At 39.1% G+C, this 15,586-nt stretch overlaps 1 protein-coding gene across 1 annotated transcript in view; it reads left to right on the top strand.

Moving 5' to 3' along the window:
• The first annotated feature begins 1,022 nt into the window (after nucleotides 1-1,022).
• NR5A2 (nuclear receptor subfamily 5 group A member 2) overlaps nucleotides 1,023-15,586 on the top strand; it is a 73,883-nt gene continuing 59,319 nt past the window's right edge. Inside the window, exons 1-3 of the mRNA XM_005423708.2 lie at nucleotides 1,023-1,139; nucleotides 2,348-2,489; nucleotides 5,205-5,851. Coding sequence (XP_005423765.1) covers nucleotides 1,035-1,139; nucleotides 2,348-2,489; nucleotides 5,205-5,851 — 894 coding nt within the window. The 5' untranslated portion in view covers nucleotides 1,023-1,034. The remainder of the gene's footprint in view (nucleotides 1,140-2,347; nucleotides 2,490-5,204; nucleotides 5,852-15,586) is intronic.

Genomic DNA, 15,586 nt, shown 5'->3' with positions numbered 1-15,586 from the left:
AGCCGGGCCGGGGGCTTCGGGCCCAGTCTGACCGCCCCGCTGCCCCTGAACTGTGACAGCCGCAGAGTTAAAGACAAAGAGGCGACATCCTAAGCAGTCCAGCGGCGATGCCCAGCGCCTCTCGCCGTGTTCAGGAGTCCTCCGCTGCCACAGTGCTTGTCGAAAAGGTCGGAGGTTTAGCGGCAGGGAAGGGGAAGAAAACCAGCCCTGCACTGAGCAGCAAGGCTTCTTAGAAGTAACCGGAGCGGCTGGGCTGACTGGGCTCCTTGTGAGGATAGCCCGGCTCGAGTGGGCACGCTCCGAGCATTCATTCCGCTTATTTTAGCCTCCCGTTCCGTCTCCTGTCTCCCTGCCAACACGGAAACAGCTAAAAAGCGTCTCCCCCGGACCGCGGAGCTGCCGGCTGCGGACAGCCGGGGGGGCCCGCACGCAGTGCTGGCCCTGGCCCGCAGGGGCGGCGGTCATCCCGAGACTACGGGCTCGAGAGGCGCGGAGGACGTGGTTTTAACCTGGTTTTGCGAGTAACTAACCTGGATTTCACAGTCTGCAAAAGTGCTGGTTCTGTGAGATACAGCTTTAGTCTAGCTAAAAATTTGCGGGCTGATATTGAAAGAAAACTTTAACGAAAAATAATTAAGTTCAATCTACAAGCGACAATCTTTTCGTTCTGCTTTTCTAAAGCTTGCCCCTGAACATTTTCGGATTTAAATGAATTCTTTCAGTTTGTGATTCCATAAAATAAGGAGTAGGCTAAAGGCACTCTATAAGTATAGATACTTAGAACATAAAACTTAGAAGCTGATGCACTTTACTACACTTGCTAAGTACCATGCAGCTTTGCTGATGATGGGAAGTTGAATGTCTCCATGCAACTTGTTTTTTTTTACATAAAACTTTTTTCTCCCTATTTTCAGTGGTGTGATTGTTTAAGTAAGCTTTGTCTCTAGATGAGAAAGCTGCAGAATATTTGAGTTAGTAATGTAAATTCTAATTGAATATGCTATTTCTCCTTTCCCCCAGTGTCTCAGTTTAAAATGGTGAATTACTCTTATGATGAAGACCTTGAAGAGCTGTGTCCAGTATGTGGAGACAAAGTGTCTGGGTACCATTATGGACTACTCACCTGTGAAAGCTGCAAGGTTCTGTACTAATCAGTCCATAAAAACACAAGTACAGCAAAACTGTTTCAAATACAAGTGGAAAAAAAAAAAATAAATAAACCAGATGTATAATATTTTGGGTTATTTTTGATATGTTTCTTAAAATATTCACATAAAATAATTAACCACCAAAAAGCTTTAGGATGTAGAAGTCTCTTTGAGAGAGACCTCTGCACAAATGCAAACAACTTGGACTGTTTTGCATTGTACTTTTGTCACTGTTTTTTAGTATTTTGCTGTCATGATGTAGTTCTAGAACAACTTTCATTGCTAACTGTGCTAAATACTGGTTTTAGTTGATTTATATTTCTTTTTCTGGAAATAAAGTAGGATGATTATCCTTCATGCAGATCAGCTTTGCAAAATCTAATGGACTTTTCTTAAGATTTTTATTTTCATTTGTCAATACTGCAATGTTGATCTCTGTGATTATGACCATGCACTTTTTTCATGGAAACTCTGTCACTTTGACACACATAGTCAAGTAACCAATTAAGACATAGAAAGATGAGTATACCTGTATTGGTCTATCTTGCTATAAGGCTTAAATAATTGTGAATTTACGTCAGATTTTTCAATGTAAAAATTTTTAAAGGGTTTTTTACAGTTATTTAAGCAGTGCACTGTAAGTGAAGCTCCTTTGCCAGAAAAATGCAATTTAAAACACTTAGATGCATGGAAAAATTAACTAAGCCCCCTATATTTTCACTAAAGAAATAATCAATGAGAAGTGAATGACAAGCACTTACTATGCCTCCAGCATGCCCCACTGGGATGTAAAATAGCCAGAGGTACTCTGTACTATTCTTATCTTTGCAACTACTGATTTCATGTAAAACTACTTGAAAAGGAAGACTTTAACAATTCTGCAATGATTTAAGAATACAAAAGGCAGCAGTCAGTGTCACTATTTCTGCCACTGGTGTTAGAAGCACAGAAGGCTACAGCCTTCTTAAAGTCTCACCCAGCTTTGACATTAAGTCTATAAAACATAGCACTAACACAAGAAAACCTCCTCTGGAATCTGGTGGCTATCTCCTGCATTCAGCTGGCTAATTTAAAATAAACTATGTAGCTTTGTAAGTGCTTGAATGGCTTCTGAAAATTATCTTACAATGATTTCCATGAAATGCTGAATGAAACACACGTTCAAGCAAAACAGGCTAATTTTTGTGTCTATCATACAGGGATTCTTTAAGCGAACAGTCCAGAATAACAAAAGGTACACATGTATAGAAAATCAGAATTGCCAGATTGACAAAACACAGCGAAAACGATGTCCTTACTGTCGATTTCAAAAATGTCTAAGTGTTGGAATGAAATTGGAAGGTAAGAGCTATAGTCTTGTTGATATCTTCAACTATACTATAAAATTATAGGATAAGATGTTAATGCATTGTATTTTATATTAAAAAGTTATATAGTTATGGCTTTGAAATGTTAATAAAAGGTTACTTTGTATGGTCAGTGAAATTGTTGCTTTATTAAAAAAATCTAATAAGTAAATGGTAGATCACTACCATTTAGGAAGCAGTCAAAACCATAATCCATTTTGTCATATAAGTATATAGTTTGATATTTCAGGCTTTTAAAGTTCGTGAATTCATGGATGTAGATTGAATCATTTTGCAGCTTTTAAAAAAGACTTAATTTAGATTAAATATAAAACAACTGTCCAGATTAGAAAAAAAAATATTCATTTGCTATGGAGAGTGATCTGATTTTATTTGTATTTTATCTAGGGTTGGGTTGTTTTGGTTTTTTTACGTACATTCTTCTGACAACAAGGCAGAACACAGAGAAACAGATAAAATAAGGGTTTTTCTCAGACTGACTTACCTTTGAGATTAAGGAGCCAAATAATCTCTAAAGTTGTGTGCTATATTTTTGTGATGCTACACCTGCGAGGCTGTTGTGATTGAAAGAGGATAAGGCATTTTGAAGTACACTTTTTGACTTCATTTCACTTTCTCATCTACAGAGAACAATGAAAAGTGTACAATACCCTTTGAGATAACTGAATGCAAAAATATCATCAACTTGAATGTGTGAATCATGCATGGTTCATTCTAACTTTGATATATAAAATATTAAAATTCAGATTTCACAGCAGATGACATTTTTCCTTGACCAAGGACAATCTCCTAAATTCCTTACTGTTACAACTGTATGAAATTACATTCACCCTAGACGCTTAACCAGAAAAAAAAAGTCAGGCAAAGGAGGAAAACTGTAAGCCATGAAGGGAACCTGAAAGGACAAAAGGCAGTCACCAGGCTCTGGCAAAGGGAAGCTGTTGATATAACTGAAGATAAACAGAAAAATCAGCCTCCTGCAGTTTGATTGATTCAATAGTGTTGTATTTGCCCACAAGACTGAGCTAGCACTGACACACTGCACTAAACATCCTGAATCATTGCATGTGCTTCCAAATTCAAATAGTACAATTACAGGACATGCGGAATCCTTTTGTCATTGTTGGCATTAAGAAGAAGGATAAAATACATTTGTCTACTCCTACTTTCAACTCCTCTCACTTGCTGACAATGATACAAGACTAAACTTTGTCTTCTGTCATTACACAAAGTTCACTTTAAATTTGAGTGGGATGTATATAAAAGCACTTGCTAATCCTATTTGGCTCACAGTTTTTAATTGCAGAGTACCTGTGGGGATACTGTGTATAAAGATTTAAAATTAATTACATTTACTAATGCATTTTGTTAAAAGTCAGCATTCAGAAGTAATATTGGCAGCTCATTTTTCCTACAAATTCAAGCAAAACACCTGTAGTTTTAAAGGTACTGCAGAAAATGTACTTTAACTTTCTTATCTATCTTACACAGCCATACAACTTCTTTTCCACTGTTTAGAAAATTGGAAGAACATGTGTTCTCTTAATTGTAAATACTTGTGACATTTATATGTGTATTTCCCTGATAGTGATATATAAAGCCTTAAAAGTTGAGTTCATAAATTACATGGACCAAAAAAATCATTAAGCGTTAAAGTCCTTACGTGATAAGGTACAGTATTATGCGTATCTAGCATTCATAATAAATTTTTAATGTCCTACTAATCCCTAAGATAAAAAGCTCAAGAACTTAACCTCCAGCAATCTCAGCAGTCTCAACATGTCACCAGGCTGTCAAAGGTTCCTCTTTCAATCTAATTGCCATTGGGCAAGGTGGGCTTGGTGAAAGCTCCTCACTAGTCCATCACATATATCCCATGGTGACAGACACTGCGGTGACAGAGACCACCAGTATGACTCCCAAGGCAGCTGTTAAGTAGGATTTGTTTTAATTATTTCTAATTCCAGAGATATTATAAACCAGAACAGTGTCAATAGTTTCTGTTTCACTTCTATCTTCCACGTAGAAGGCAGCAAGCTGACAGCTTTCTGTCTGCACATTCCAACTGCAGCTAAACATTTCCATAGAGCTCAGCTAACTAGAAATCTCAAAGTTTTACACCAACCTGGACAGAATCATCAAAAGGAAATGCTTCCCTTTTGCCAAGAGAAATGTATTCCTCTTTGTGACTACTGAACATTTCACAATTTACATTTCAGATGTTTTGCTGCGGTGGAAGGCAGTAATGGAATGATTATAATGAGACAATGTGGTCTGCTGGATACGTCTCAGACAAATTCTGGACTTCAGCCCTTGTTTCTTAATGACATAGTAGCTTGATATAAACCCAAATGTACATTGAGATTTCCACATGATCCCATAGCAGGTGTGAAATTCCTGTAGCCATCCATTGTGTTTGTCCCTGTGTCCTAATCAACGTACAGAGAAGTCCTTCTTTGTTAGTAATATATGCATGTGACATTTAAATCACTAGAAAAAAGTGACATTTGTTAAGTCAAAATAAATCCTTTTCCTTAGGAATAGAAGTGCAACTCTGAATTTGAAACAAAAAAAAAAAAAAAAAAGAAGAGTTAAATTTTTACCTTTCTTCTCCTTTCTAATATCTGTTTGATTACGAATGTCAATTCCAAGCGTTAGTAATGATTTACTTCCTCCTTTCCCCTGACAGCTGTGCGAGCTGACCGAATGCGTGGTGGTCGAAACAAGTTTGGACCAATGTACAAGAGAGACAGGGCATTGAAGCAGCAGAAGAAAGCTCTTATCCGAGCCAATGGACTGAAACTGGAAGCCATGACTCAGGTGATCCAAGCAATGCCAACCGACCTGACAATATCCTCTGCAATCCAGAACATCCATTCAGCTTCTAAAGGCCTACCTCTGAACCATACTGCCTTGCCTCCTACAGACTATGACAGAAGCCCCTTTGTGACCTCTCCCATCAGCATGACAATGCCACCCCATGGCAGTTTGCAAGGCTACCAAACCTACGGCCACTTTCCAAGCCGTGCTATCAAGTCAGAGTACCCTGACCCTTACACCAGCTCACCAGAGTCAATAATGGGCTACTCATACATGGATAGTTATCAAACAAGCTCACCAGCAAGTATCCCACATCTGATATTGGAACTCCTGAAATGTGAGCCTGATGAGCCACAAGTCCAAGCTAAAATCATGGCATATCTGCAGCAAGAGCAAGCCAACAGAAGCAAACATGAGAAGCTCAACACATTCGGGCTTATGTGTAAAATGGCTGACCAAACCCTCTTCTCCATTGTTGAGTGGGCGAGGAGTAGCATCTTCTTTAGAGAACTTAAGGTAGGTAATAATTTTACATTATATTATCATTCAGTCCAGAAAAAAATACTATTTCTTACAATCTTCTACTTCAAGCAGGAAAGCATGAGTTTTGTTTTCTCCCCTCCAAGAATCTCATTCTTTATTTATTTGGCTTGAAGTAGGCAGGCTATTAGAAGGGAAACTTGCCACTGACTTCCACCTGAGCCTGTAATTAGCTGTAGCAAAGAGATTCAATATTCAGTTCAGCTTTTCTGTACTTCAGTATTTGTCACAACTATTGTTAACATCCATAGGGCCTCACATAATCCTACTCCTTCCCTGTCAACATCGCTCAGTGTCTGGCTTGTACTCAGGGTTGTAAGCACACCTGTTCCACCATTCCACATTCATTTGTGTAATTATTTCATTACCTTATTTAACATATGGGGGAATGCCACTTCTGTCCACCTCCATTCACTTTATATAAGTCCATATTTGGAATATTCAGTTTCTCAATGGGATATTACTTTATGCATTCCCATGTCTTATTAACTGTGCAGGCTGAAACCTAAGCAGGATACACATGGAACAGAAAGCAATGAAGAAGCAGAGACCTCAAGGACTCCTTTTGATTCTCATCACCACTGATACATGGGGGATTCCTTTAGTCTAGGTTGCTACAATGCTCTTATTTTTGCTAGAGCACCCAAGAAATCCTCATGCACAGCTTTCTAGTGGACAGAAATTCACGCATTTACGTTTTTCAGACTTATTGTTAAAGCAGCTTTGTCGTCTGAAATTTCAAGTCAGAAATTTTAAGCCAGAAATTTGAGATCAGACAATAGATATGAACTACAGTTTTTAACCACTGTCTCAATACAAAAATCAGCTCTGGAAAGAATAATCTTCAGTCTCAAAAAACCCCTCAAGATGGTGAACTAAACTCACATCTGAGTTTCCCTGTTACACTGCTAGTTACTGTGTCTGTCTGCTGCAGGGAGTATTTGCTACTGAAATCTGTAAAGTTTTGTGACTGACTGTAATTTCTGGCTCCTTTCAAACTAAGAGAAAATAACTCAGCTTCCAAATGTAACAATTGCTGTAGGATTTCACTGTTAATTGAATCTACATGAGTTAAGAGCACAAAAGGGAGATCCATTGAAAGGTGCACTCAGAGAGCTTGCCACAACAGCATGTCTGTCATGACCATAGGGACATGGACACATGACATAAAGCCAGATTACAAGAAAAGCAAGCTGCATATGCAACTTCAGCTTCTTTCCATTCTTTTTGTGAGAATGATTGCAGGAATCATTGAAAGCTCAGTCTATTCAAAGAGAAAGAAGTGAGGAAGTTTACTTAGAGAGGAAAACCAAAATGCATTAAAGACAGTAAAAGACTCGCACATGTTTGCTATCTCAGTTGTATACAATTTTGTTGTCAGCTATAAGCCATGCTACTCATTTTAAATAATTTAAAAATTGAAATTAAGGACATGTTATATTTCCAGTAGACTATGTGGCAAATATCCGAGACCAGATCTTTCTGTCCATACACTGGGGAGTATTTTAGTCTAGAGTAAGGTACTCTAGAGTTAAAAGTGACTGTCTTGTATATACCTTTCAGTGTACAAACTTTTAAGTTACAATCTGCCCTAAAATTTCATTATTAAAGTGACAAATTTTATGAGCATTCAACATGCTACACTGGGAACAGTTTGAAGATGGCCTTCACCTCCAACTTCAGCCTAGATTATGTTCTTCAACCAACCTATGTTTACTAGTATGGACACAAAATATGCAGAAATTTGTTTATGAAAATGCTGACCAACTTCTCCTGGTTCTGGATGTATTATACACTACCATGTACACACAGGCTTCTGGAAATACACATATTCTAAAAATTTGCAACGTAGAGCCTTTGGCTTATGAACTGATTTTCACACATTTGTAGAAGGCATTGCTTTCACCGTAGTGTTTGTATCCTTTGTATCTTGGAAGCTTTGAGGTCAGACAGTTTCATACCTTCCGGCATATCCAGATTATTTTTTTAGACGGACAAGATCAACAAAATTGCACAGCATTCCAGAACAATAACAACTCATTAAGAAATCCATCCACATCCAAAATTTAGGGACCAGATTATACACAATGCTAAAAAATTTAAGCTTTTCAGTTTCAAAAGAATGTTTCGATCAGACCCTACTTTTTTAACAGCACTGGGTAACAAAATCTCTCTTTTCAGTTGAGAGGACAAGAACAATATCAAACAAAAGATTTCCAAACCTTTCTTGAATGCAGTTCTCTTCTATCCATCCACGATTTCAGGTTCTTCAGATCAAGGTAGCAAAAGCAGCTATTTTAGATTGCTCCACAGGACATTAATACCTGTAGGTTAAAAAAAGCCACCTAAGACTATGACATATTTTAAATGCAGAAGGAAGGGGAGGCAATTGTGATAAAGATGCAATTAGATTTTCAGAGCAGCTAACTTTGTTCCCTATCTATTCACAGCTGAGAAGCATGAATTTGCTCAAAAATATATTTTACTCTTATTCCTACCTGTCTAAACAATGGAATATTGAGATGTCTTTCAGATAAGACAGGTGCATTAACAGATTTCTGGGACTAAAAATTTAAATTACTCAAATAATTAAACAGTACAAAATTGTAAATGTGGTTTGTATGCAATTCATCTTGGCTTTGTCATGATGAGCGATGCCTCGCACAACTGGCTGTTAGCTGCTAGGAGCATGTCTACAATTATTTACTGTGTCTTTTCATTATAAATTTTGCCTTACACCCTCATCTCTTCAATTAATATAAAGGAGCAATCATTTTCCTTTCTGCTAAATGTAGAGATTTGTAGTTAGCAGAATTCAGGGGGAGGATATGATAAAAAATGCTGTCCCAGTCCGTCAGTGGTTTAGGCCACAATTACCCTAGAGATAACAAAAACCCACCAACCACTGAGCTACAGCTTTTAAGTTTCCCTTATTTCTTTCCTTTTGAGTGCAGATTTGGGTTTTTTTTAAAGAAATCACAAATGAAAAAAAATCTGTTTTAAAACTTTATTTTCTGAAGCTTTCACCAGTTTAAGCTTATCACAATCTTCTGACTTATTGATCTACAAATTTTCGTTGCCTCTTTTGGAATATGTTACAATTTGAGGATGTAAAAGCGAAAAATATGGACTGTGTGGAACTACCCACAGCGTGTACTGCATTGGAATATCACCTGTGTAAGGATTTAAGTATGTAATTTAAGGATAATTTTCACACTTGCTGAGGAGCAGATCCTCTCATCTTCATGTAGAATATCAGAAACTAATGGAAAAATTAAAGAAGCCAAGTAGTCAGGATTAATAATAATGCCAGAGTAAGATCCAAAGCAGCCAATTGCAATCCAGTAAATTTGAATTTAACACCTGCTAAAATCTCAAACATCCCTACATGTCTTGTGAAGTCAGAATACTTTGTAAGGAATAATTAAGCCATAAATTCTGGGGGGTTAATGTTACATATTACTTTTTTATTCATAATGAGATATATTTCTGTTTGGCTCTTTATACACAGACAAAATAATACAGTGGTTACATCCTAAGAGACTCGGGATAATAGTAATAGTAATTAATAGTAATAGTAATAGTAATAGTAATAGTAATAGTAATAGTAATAGTAATAGTAATAGTAAAGAAGGCCTTTGTTTGCTATTCTGGAGTTGTTGAAAGCTCAGTAAATATAAAAGTAAGATATATCCATCTTATCCTCAGCTAAGAAAACTCAGGAATGCTCTGGAGATGCTAGATTTGTAGCCAGCTGTCTTGGTCAGGTGAAAGGTCTTTGTACAAAGCTAAAAAGAAAATATTGCAAGAGTTTCTAGAGTCCAAAGGCTGCCTGGCCCCAAGGAATGATGCAGACAGTTTCTCTAGACTGGTCTTTCCTCATCAGCCCACATCAGGGAAAATTCAAAGACTGCTTCCAGAGCTAACTATTACTGAACCCATAAAAGAAAGCAGTCTCTGTCTGGAGCAGGAGAAACACAGGACCTGCATTGAAAAACACTCCTCAGGATACTTTCTTCCGGCTGAAGATCAGAAAAAATCAACTGAATGTTAATAGTTACAAAAGGCACTAAAAGAATGGTGACTCACAAAAAAGCCTACCTTTCCTTATTTGGCTATTTTAGTGAGGATGTTGTAGGTCAAAGTACCATGTGAGCACAAACCTTGTAGTGAATGATTGCGGGAAAAACCAGTGCACTTCATGGTAAAGAAGCTCATCCTACAATTATTCACTGAGTTTGCAAATCTAGACCATTCACTGATGTCAGACTGTGTCAGTCCCAAGCCAGATTTCTTGCTCTAAGTGTAAATTTGCTCATGCTTACATTAGTTGTAGCCTTCAAACAAACAGTGGTTTATCCACATATCTCCAAAGCACCCTGTCTAGAGAACTTGCACTGTACATGGCACCACAGATATTTTGGCAGCTCATAAATTAACAAAGGCCTAGCTTTTAGGCCTTGTTACATATTCCCCAGAAGTGAAACTATATTATCAGAGTTTCAATTTATTTCTTTAAGTGCAAACTTAATGTGAATAGGATTAACAGAACTCCTGGAGGCTCTTAATTTCTTCTGTGAAATCAATTTAGATAGATGTAATAATGTAATTCTTATATACCAGCTTTAATTTCAAATTTCAGTTCATATGTAGTTGAGTACCAAGGAATGCATAGAAAGTCAGGAATTATACAACAGAAATCAAATAATTAAATTGAATTAGCACAGAATAGCAAAAAATAGTTTGGGGTTCTGTTGGGGTTTTGTTTTTTTGAGAAAAAGATCAGCACTGAAATACCTTAAAAATTTTCAGGATGATGAAAGGTTGATATATTATTAAGACTTAAGTAATCAAGTGCAATTTGATAACTTGAAGTGCTTTTGGACTTTGTAGTGTGTGTTTATCAGGACAGGAAATGCAACTCACATAGCTGATGAAATAAAATTTCTGCAGTGTTCTTTCAGTTACGGAAGCTGCCAGAAATTGAGGTACAGGAATACACTTGATTCCAGTAATCAGATTAGTTAATATGTTGGCATGTATAACTGCTGATTTGTAGTAGGGCTTCAGTGTGTCTGGGTCTAAGAAAAATATTCCTCAAACACTTAAAAATGTAGAGGAACACGTTGTTAGAATAAACTTCATGAGGATCTGGCTCTTCTCTGGAAAAAGGCAAATTAAACACTGTATTCCAGCATGAGGGCATGTGATTTTTTAGCCTTTCTAAACAGTTTGGTCACTGCTGGCACATTTTTTAGGCATAAAGATGACATTCTCTTATGCCCTTCCATGTCAGAGCTGGTACTTTAGTCTCACTGTGGTGTCGGATGTTATCACCCCTGATAGCAGGAGACTGAGTTTAGTCTCTCTGGATTCAGTAATTTTCTATCTAATTGCCAGTTAAGCATCACGCTGTGACTAAGAACCATGTTCCATGCAGGTGTTTTTGGAAGCACTGCCACTTCTGCACCTGAGTGCACCTGCCCCCAGCACTTCACCAGCAAAGTTACCATGAACAGCCGTGGTGCAGTAACAAATTTTGTTACAGAGAAAATTTGAGCAAGTAACCATTCAAAAAGCTGCTAGCCCCTAAGTAGAGATGTAATAGCCTTACATATGGACACAAGGAATTACATAGCTACAGCCACTCCTGCTACAATCCTGAAGCAGACACTGAGTTAATCTGAGTTTGAGGTATTGGTTACACAAAACAGAAGTTTAATATTACAGTTTAATTGTTTTCCTTCAAAATGTAAGCTTCCAATTAAAGTTTGACAATTGCCAGCAGTGACACAGAAAGATTACTTGGGTGTGTTAGCAAATGTATATCACATTGCTGTAGGGTGAGATGAAAAACCAATGCTCTTTAGATCTTGCATGCTGAGTAGTCCAAAGGGATGTTAAAGTTAACTCCAACAATAACTCCTGTACTAAGAAACTGAACAGGGAATGTTCAGCCATGTTGACAGACTGTTGTATTTTCAGGCAAATTTTAGCTGTTACTTTCTTCTGTAAGGGTCTGATCATTTTGCCAAATGATGGAGAGCTTTACACATTGAAAATTAAACAATTCCAATCTCTTGGAAAAATCAGATATATTGCCTGATTTCACCTAGTAAGGTCACATTTTTATTGTCAGAATGACAGAGCTTCACTTGCAAAGATGTACAGTTTTTGCAAGTTTTTGCCCAAAGAACAAATCCCAAAAGGAGCTGTTTTTTGATCTGCAAATTATGATATTTTATTATAACCAGGCTATAGATCTTAGACCAGGAAGAGAACTTGTTCCATTCTGATCCAGAATTTTTGTATGGTATCTGTATCATTCAGAACCAGCACTTATATACAATATCTCCATCATATTTCTGATCTATGAGATGATTCCCAGTTAGAGTGGAAGTGTGCCTCTATAAATTTATCAAAGCTGGTCAGATTTAAGGATGTTCTTCTGTCAACCCATAGCCTTTAGGATCACCTGCAGTAAGGATGAAATCCCAGCCATACTGAAGTCACTTACAGACTTTCTACTAAGCCCTGCTGAAGCTGCATCATATGGATGCTCTTCTACATAGCCATATGAAAGCCTTGTAGAAGCACATCATCTGAACAAAACATACCTAGGAGAGTGAGAAACTGTGTAGTTCCTCACCATAAATGTTGGTGCTGCCTCTAGTAGCACCACAAATATGTTTTCCACAGCACTCAGTCATCAGACTCATTATTGGAGAGAAGGCCTAAAGCTGAGAGCTTTCAAACTGTGCTGCAAATCACAGGATCACTCAGAACAGGCTGGACACCTTATTGAGCTGTATAAACACAGGAACATACTAAAGGACTTAAGTATTTTCCATTCCAGCACACTTTTATTCAGAGCTAATGTCACCTAAATCACAACACACCATCTTAGCCCATTACAAAATGCATTTGAAACGTTTTCTCTCCATGTGCCACAGAAACCGCCGGGCACGGCAGCACCATGGCCTCAGCCTCACTGAGGGGCAGAGGCCGCCATCCCCCACAGGACCACCCCACCCCACCTCCCTCACAGAGAGCCTGGGGAGCCCCAAGGACATGGCAGGATTGGAAGGGACCAGACAAAGACACGTACCGGCAGTGAGGGAGCCCAGGGCCCTGGCTGGAGCTTGAATGCCGCCGTGGGTGGGGCCCAGGTGGGGCCATGAGGGGTGTTGGAGCTGGCAGGTGAGGGAAGGGCTGTGCCCAGCGCAGGCATCAGCAAACATGGTAGAAAAGCTGAAAAAAGCGACTAACTCGAGCCACGGCTCTGCTCCTCTGAAGCCGCCTCAGGACCGAGTGAAGGGGTCGGAGCTGGCAGCCCGAGGTGCCGCCCGCAGCTCTGCGCCCCAGCGCCGCTGCAGCGCGGGCAGGGCCGGACCGGGCGTGTGGCGGGGTCCGTGCCCAGCCCCGGGCTCCAGCCTCGAGGGGCAGAGGGGCTCCAGCGGCTCTCCCAGAGAAGGAGCCGTTCACTTCCCTGCGTCCCCTGGAGCGGCTGCGGCAGGCACCGTGCCCTTGGCCAGCCCAGCCAGGGGCTCCCGTGTGCCGCGGGGCCCGGACACGGCGGCGGCCCGGAGCCGCCAGGTGCTCTCCCTTACCTGAGCTGGGCGCACCTGACTGCGGCCGCTTCCAGGGACGGGGAAAGCCTTGCTGCTGAAAGGTGGAACACCAGTTAGTCTTGCTCTAACATTTCCAACTCCTGTCAAGGAAGTTGAAAGGCACGCATCAGATTTTTCCCTAAAATGTTCTTTATTTGCTATTTTGAAATAGGGACTGAAAGTTGTTGCTAGTGGCATCACTACAGGCACATTTTCAGTGCAACCACAGAAGAAACAAAAGGGCAGATTTAAGAAGGAATGAAGAAAAACTAAGAAAGTGATGAAATATGGTGCAGGTGGGAAGGTGAAGATGTAATTTTCTGTAGATGTTCTCAGTGTCTTTTTTCCACTTCTGTAACCTGTGGAATTTCAGTTATAGGTGGTTAGAAAAACATCAGGGCAGTCTGGGTAAAAAAAATATTTAACACTGTGTCTTAGAAACACCCCACTCATTAAAGTAACCATTACTGACAAAAAAAGGATAAATTAGTAAAATAAAATACCAAGTAACCATACTGCAGTGAAAAAAGAAATTTCATTTTGTCTGATTCTGGAGTTTTCTGTCATACTCATCACTTAGGGAGGGAAAGAAACTAAAATCTGTGTTCGGAAATTCAGAAATAGAAAAATGCTTTTTACATCTAAATACAGCTCTTGCATTTGTTGAAAGAAAAGTTACTTTGATTTTTGTTGCTAAATAAAATCTTGGATCAAGTAAAATTAATTTTAAAAAATTAGTTAAGGCAACAATAAACACAGGAAATATACATGAATAAAGTGTTCTGAAAGTCAGGCAACTCTTTTAAGACTATAAATATCACCTAAGCAAGGCCACTATAATTAGCAAAGGGTGAACAAAAGAAGACATCCAGAAATAGATGGGGAGGGGGGAGGCTGGGAGGGTGAAATGTCTTGGTTAACCTTATTTGAGTGTTCTTTCCATAGCATAGGAAATGGTTCCAGCTAGCTCATGAGTTCTATTGGTATTAACTGATTTTAAAAGGACATTTCCATGTTGTCTCAATGCCAAGGAAATTCTTTTACTGGCGTGTTTGCTGAGTACAGGAAACATCACCCTGACTAAGTGACACTGAATGTGAGGAAGAATTGTATCTTTATTCTGGTGTTGCAGTCAATACCGTCTCTTTGTTTCATCTGGATACCTTTTGGTATTTATTGGGGAATGCTTACTGCACTCTCCCAGTTTGTCCTGAGTAATGAGCACACTGGTGGTGCTGAGTCATAATCCCTCACCACTCAAGAAGCAGCTTTCTGCATCTCTTGGGCAACTGGTTAGTCTGAGGGATGATCCAGCATTTTATGGGAGGCAGAGACAGGGCTGTCTGGTCACATCTGCTTCATCCCTCTTCAAGCTATGGGCAGAAAAGACTAACAGTGATAGGAACCTTCCTCATCTCCATGCTATGCCCAGAATTCACTGTGCAAGGAAATAAATATGTACCTGTAACTACTTGCTCTCCTAAATAGAGAGCTGAACAAATCAGTCTTGTATATAGATTTTTTCAGTGTAAGTCAGCCTGTGCTTATGGACCCAGTCTTATACTGCATATCAGAAAAAGCTTTACTGTAACCAATGAGAATTTTGTCCAAGTAAGAAGTGCAAGTTAAGATCTTGAATACTGTGTTAGTGCCATAGGCAGCAGTAACCGCAATTATTTGTGGCTTTGGGCTCCACTGACTGTTTACTTCAATCAGTCAATGGTTTCAGCGACAAGCCCTCAAAATCTTTGTGCGCTGTTTCTGGAAAAGGTGGAAATATTTGAGAAAAAGTTTCATGGTATGTGGATCATAAAGGCCAGCAGTCATCATATTGATATTTCTAGAGCTCAGTAAAAATCACAATAAAACTGCAAAGTTATTTAATTCTAAGTATTAACTTTCCTTCATGTACCAGCTAAAACATGTAGAAAGAATAACAGGTGCCAATTGCCTAAAGTTTCTGTTTCTGCTCCTGTTTGTTTGTGCAGTGGTTTTAGGGCAATAACAACCCTGTCCTTAGAATTGTGGGAATGGCAGGCATGTATTAGACTGGTGGCTATGAGACATGAGACTAAATTAGGTGGTGGTGCAAATTATCCGG

This window comes from Geospiza fortis, unplaced genomic scaffold (assembly GCF_000277835.1).
Source record: "Geospiza fortis unplaced genomic scaffold, GeoFor_1.0 scaffold229, whole genome shotgun sequence".
In the NCBI taxonomy this organism is placed as follows: Eukaryota; Metazoa; Chordata; class Aves; order Passeriformes; family Thraupidae; genus Geospiza; species Geospiza fortis.
Note: the sequence above shows the minus strand (reverse complement) of the source record. Positions and strands in the feature narration are given on the sequence as shown.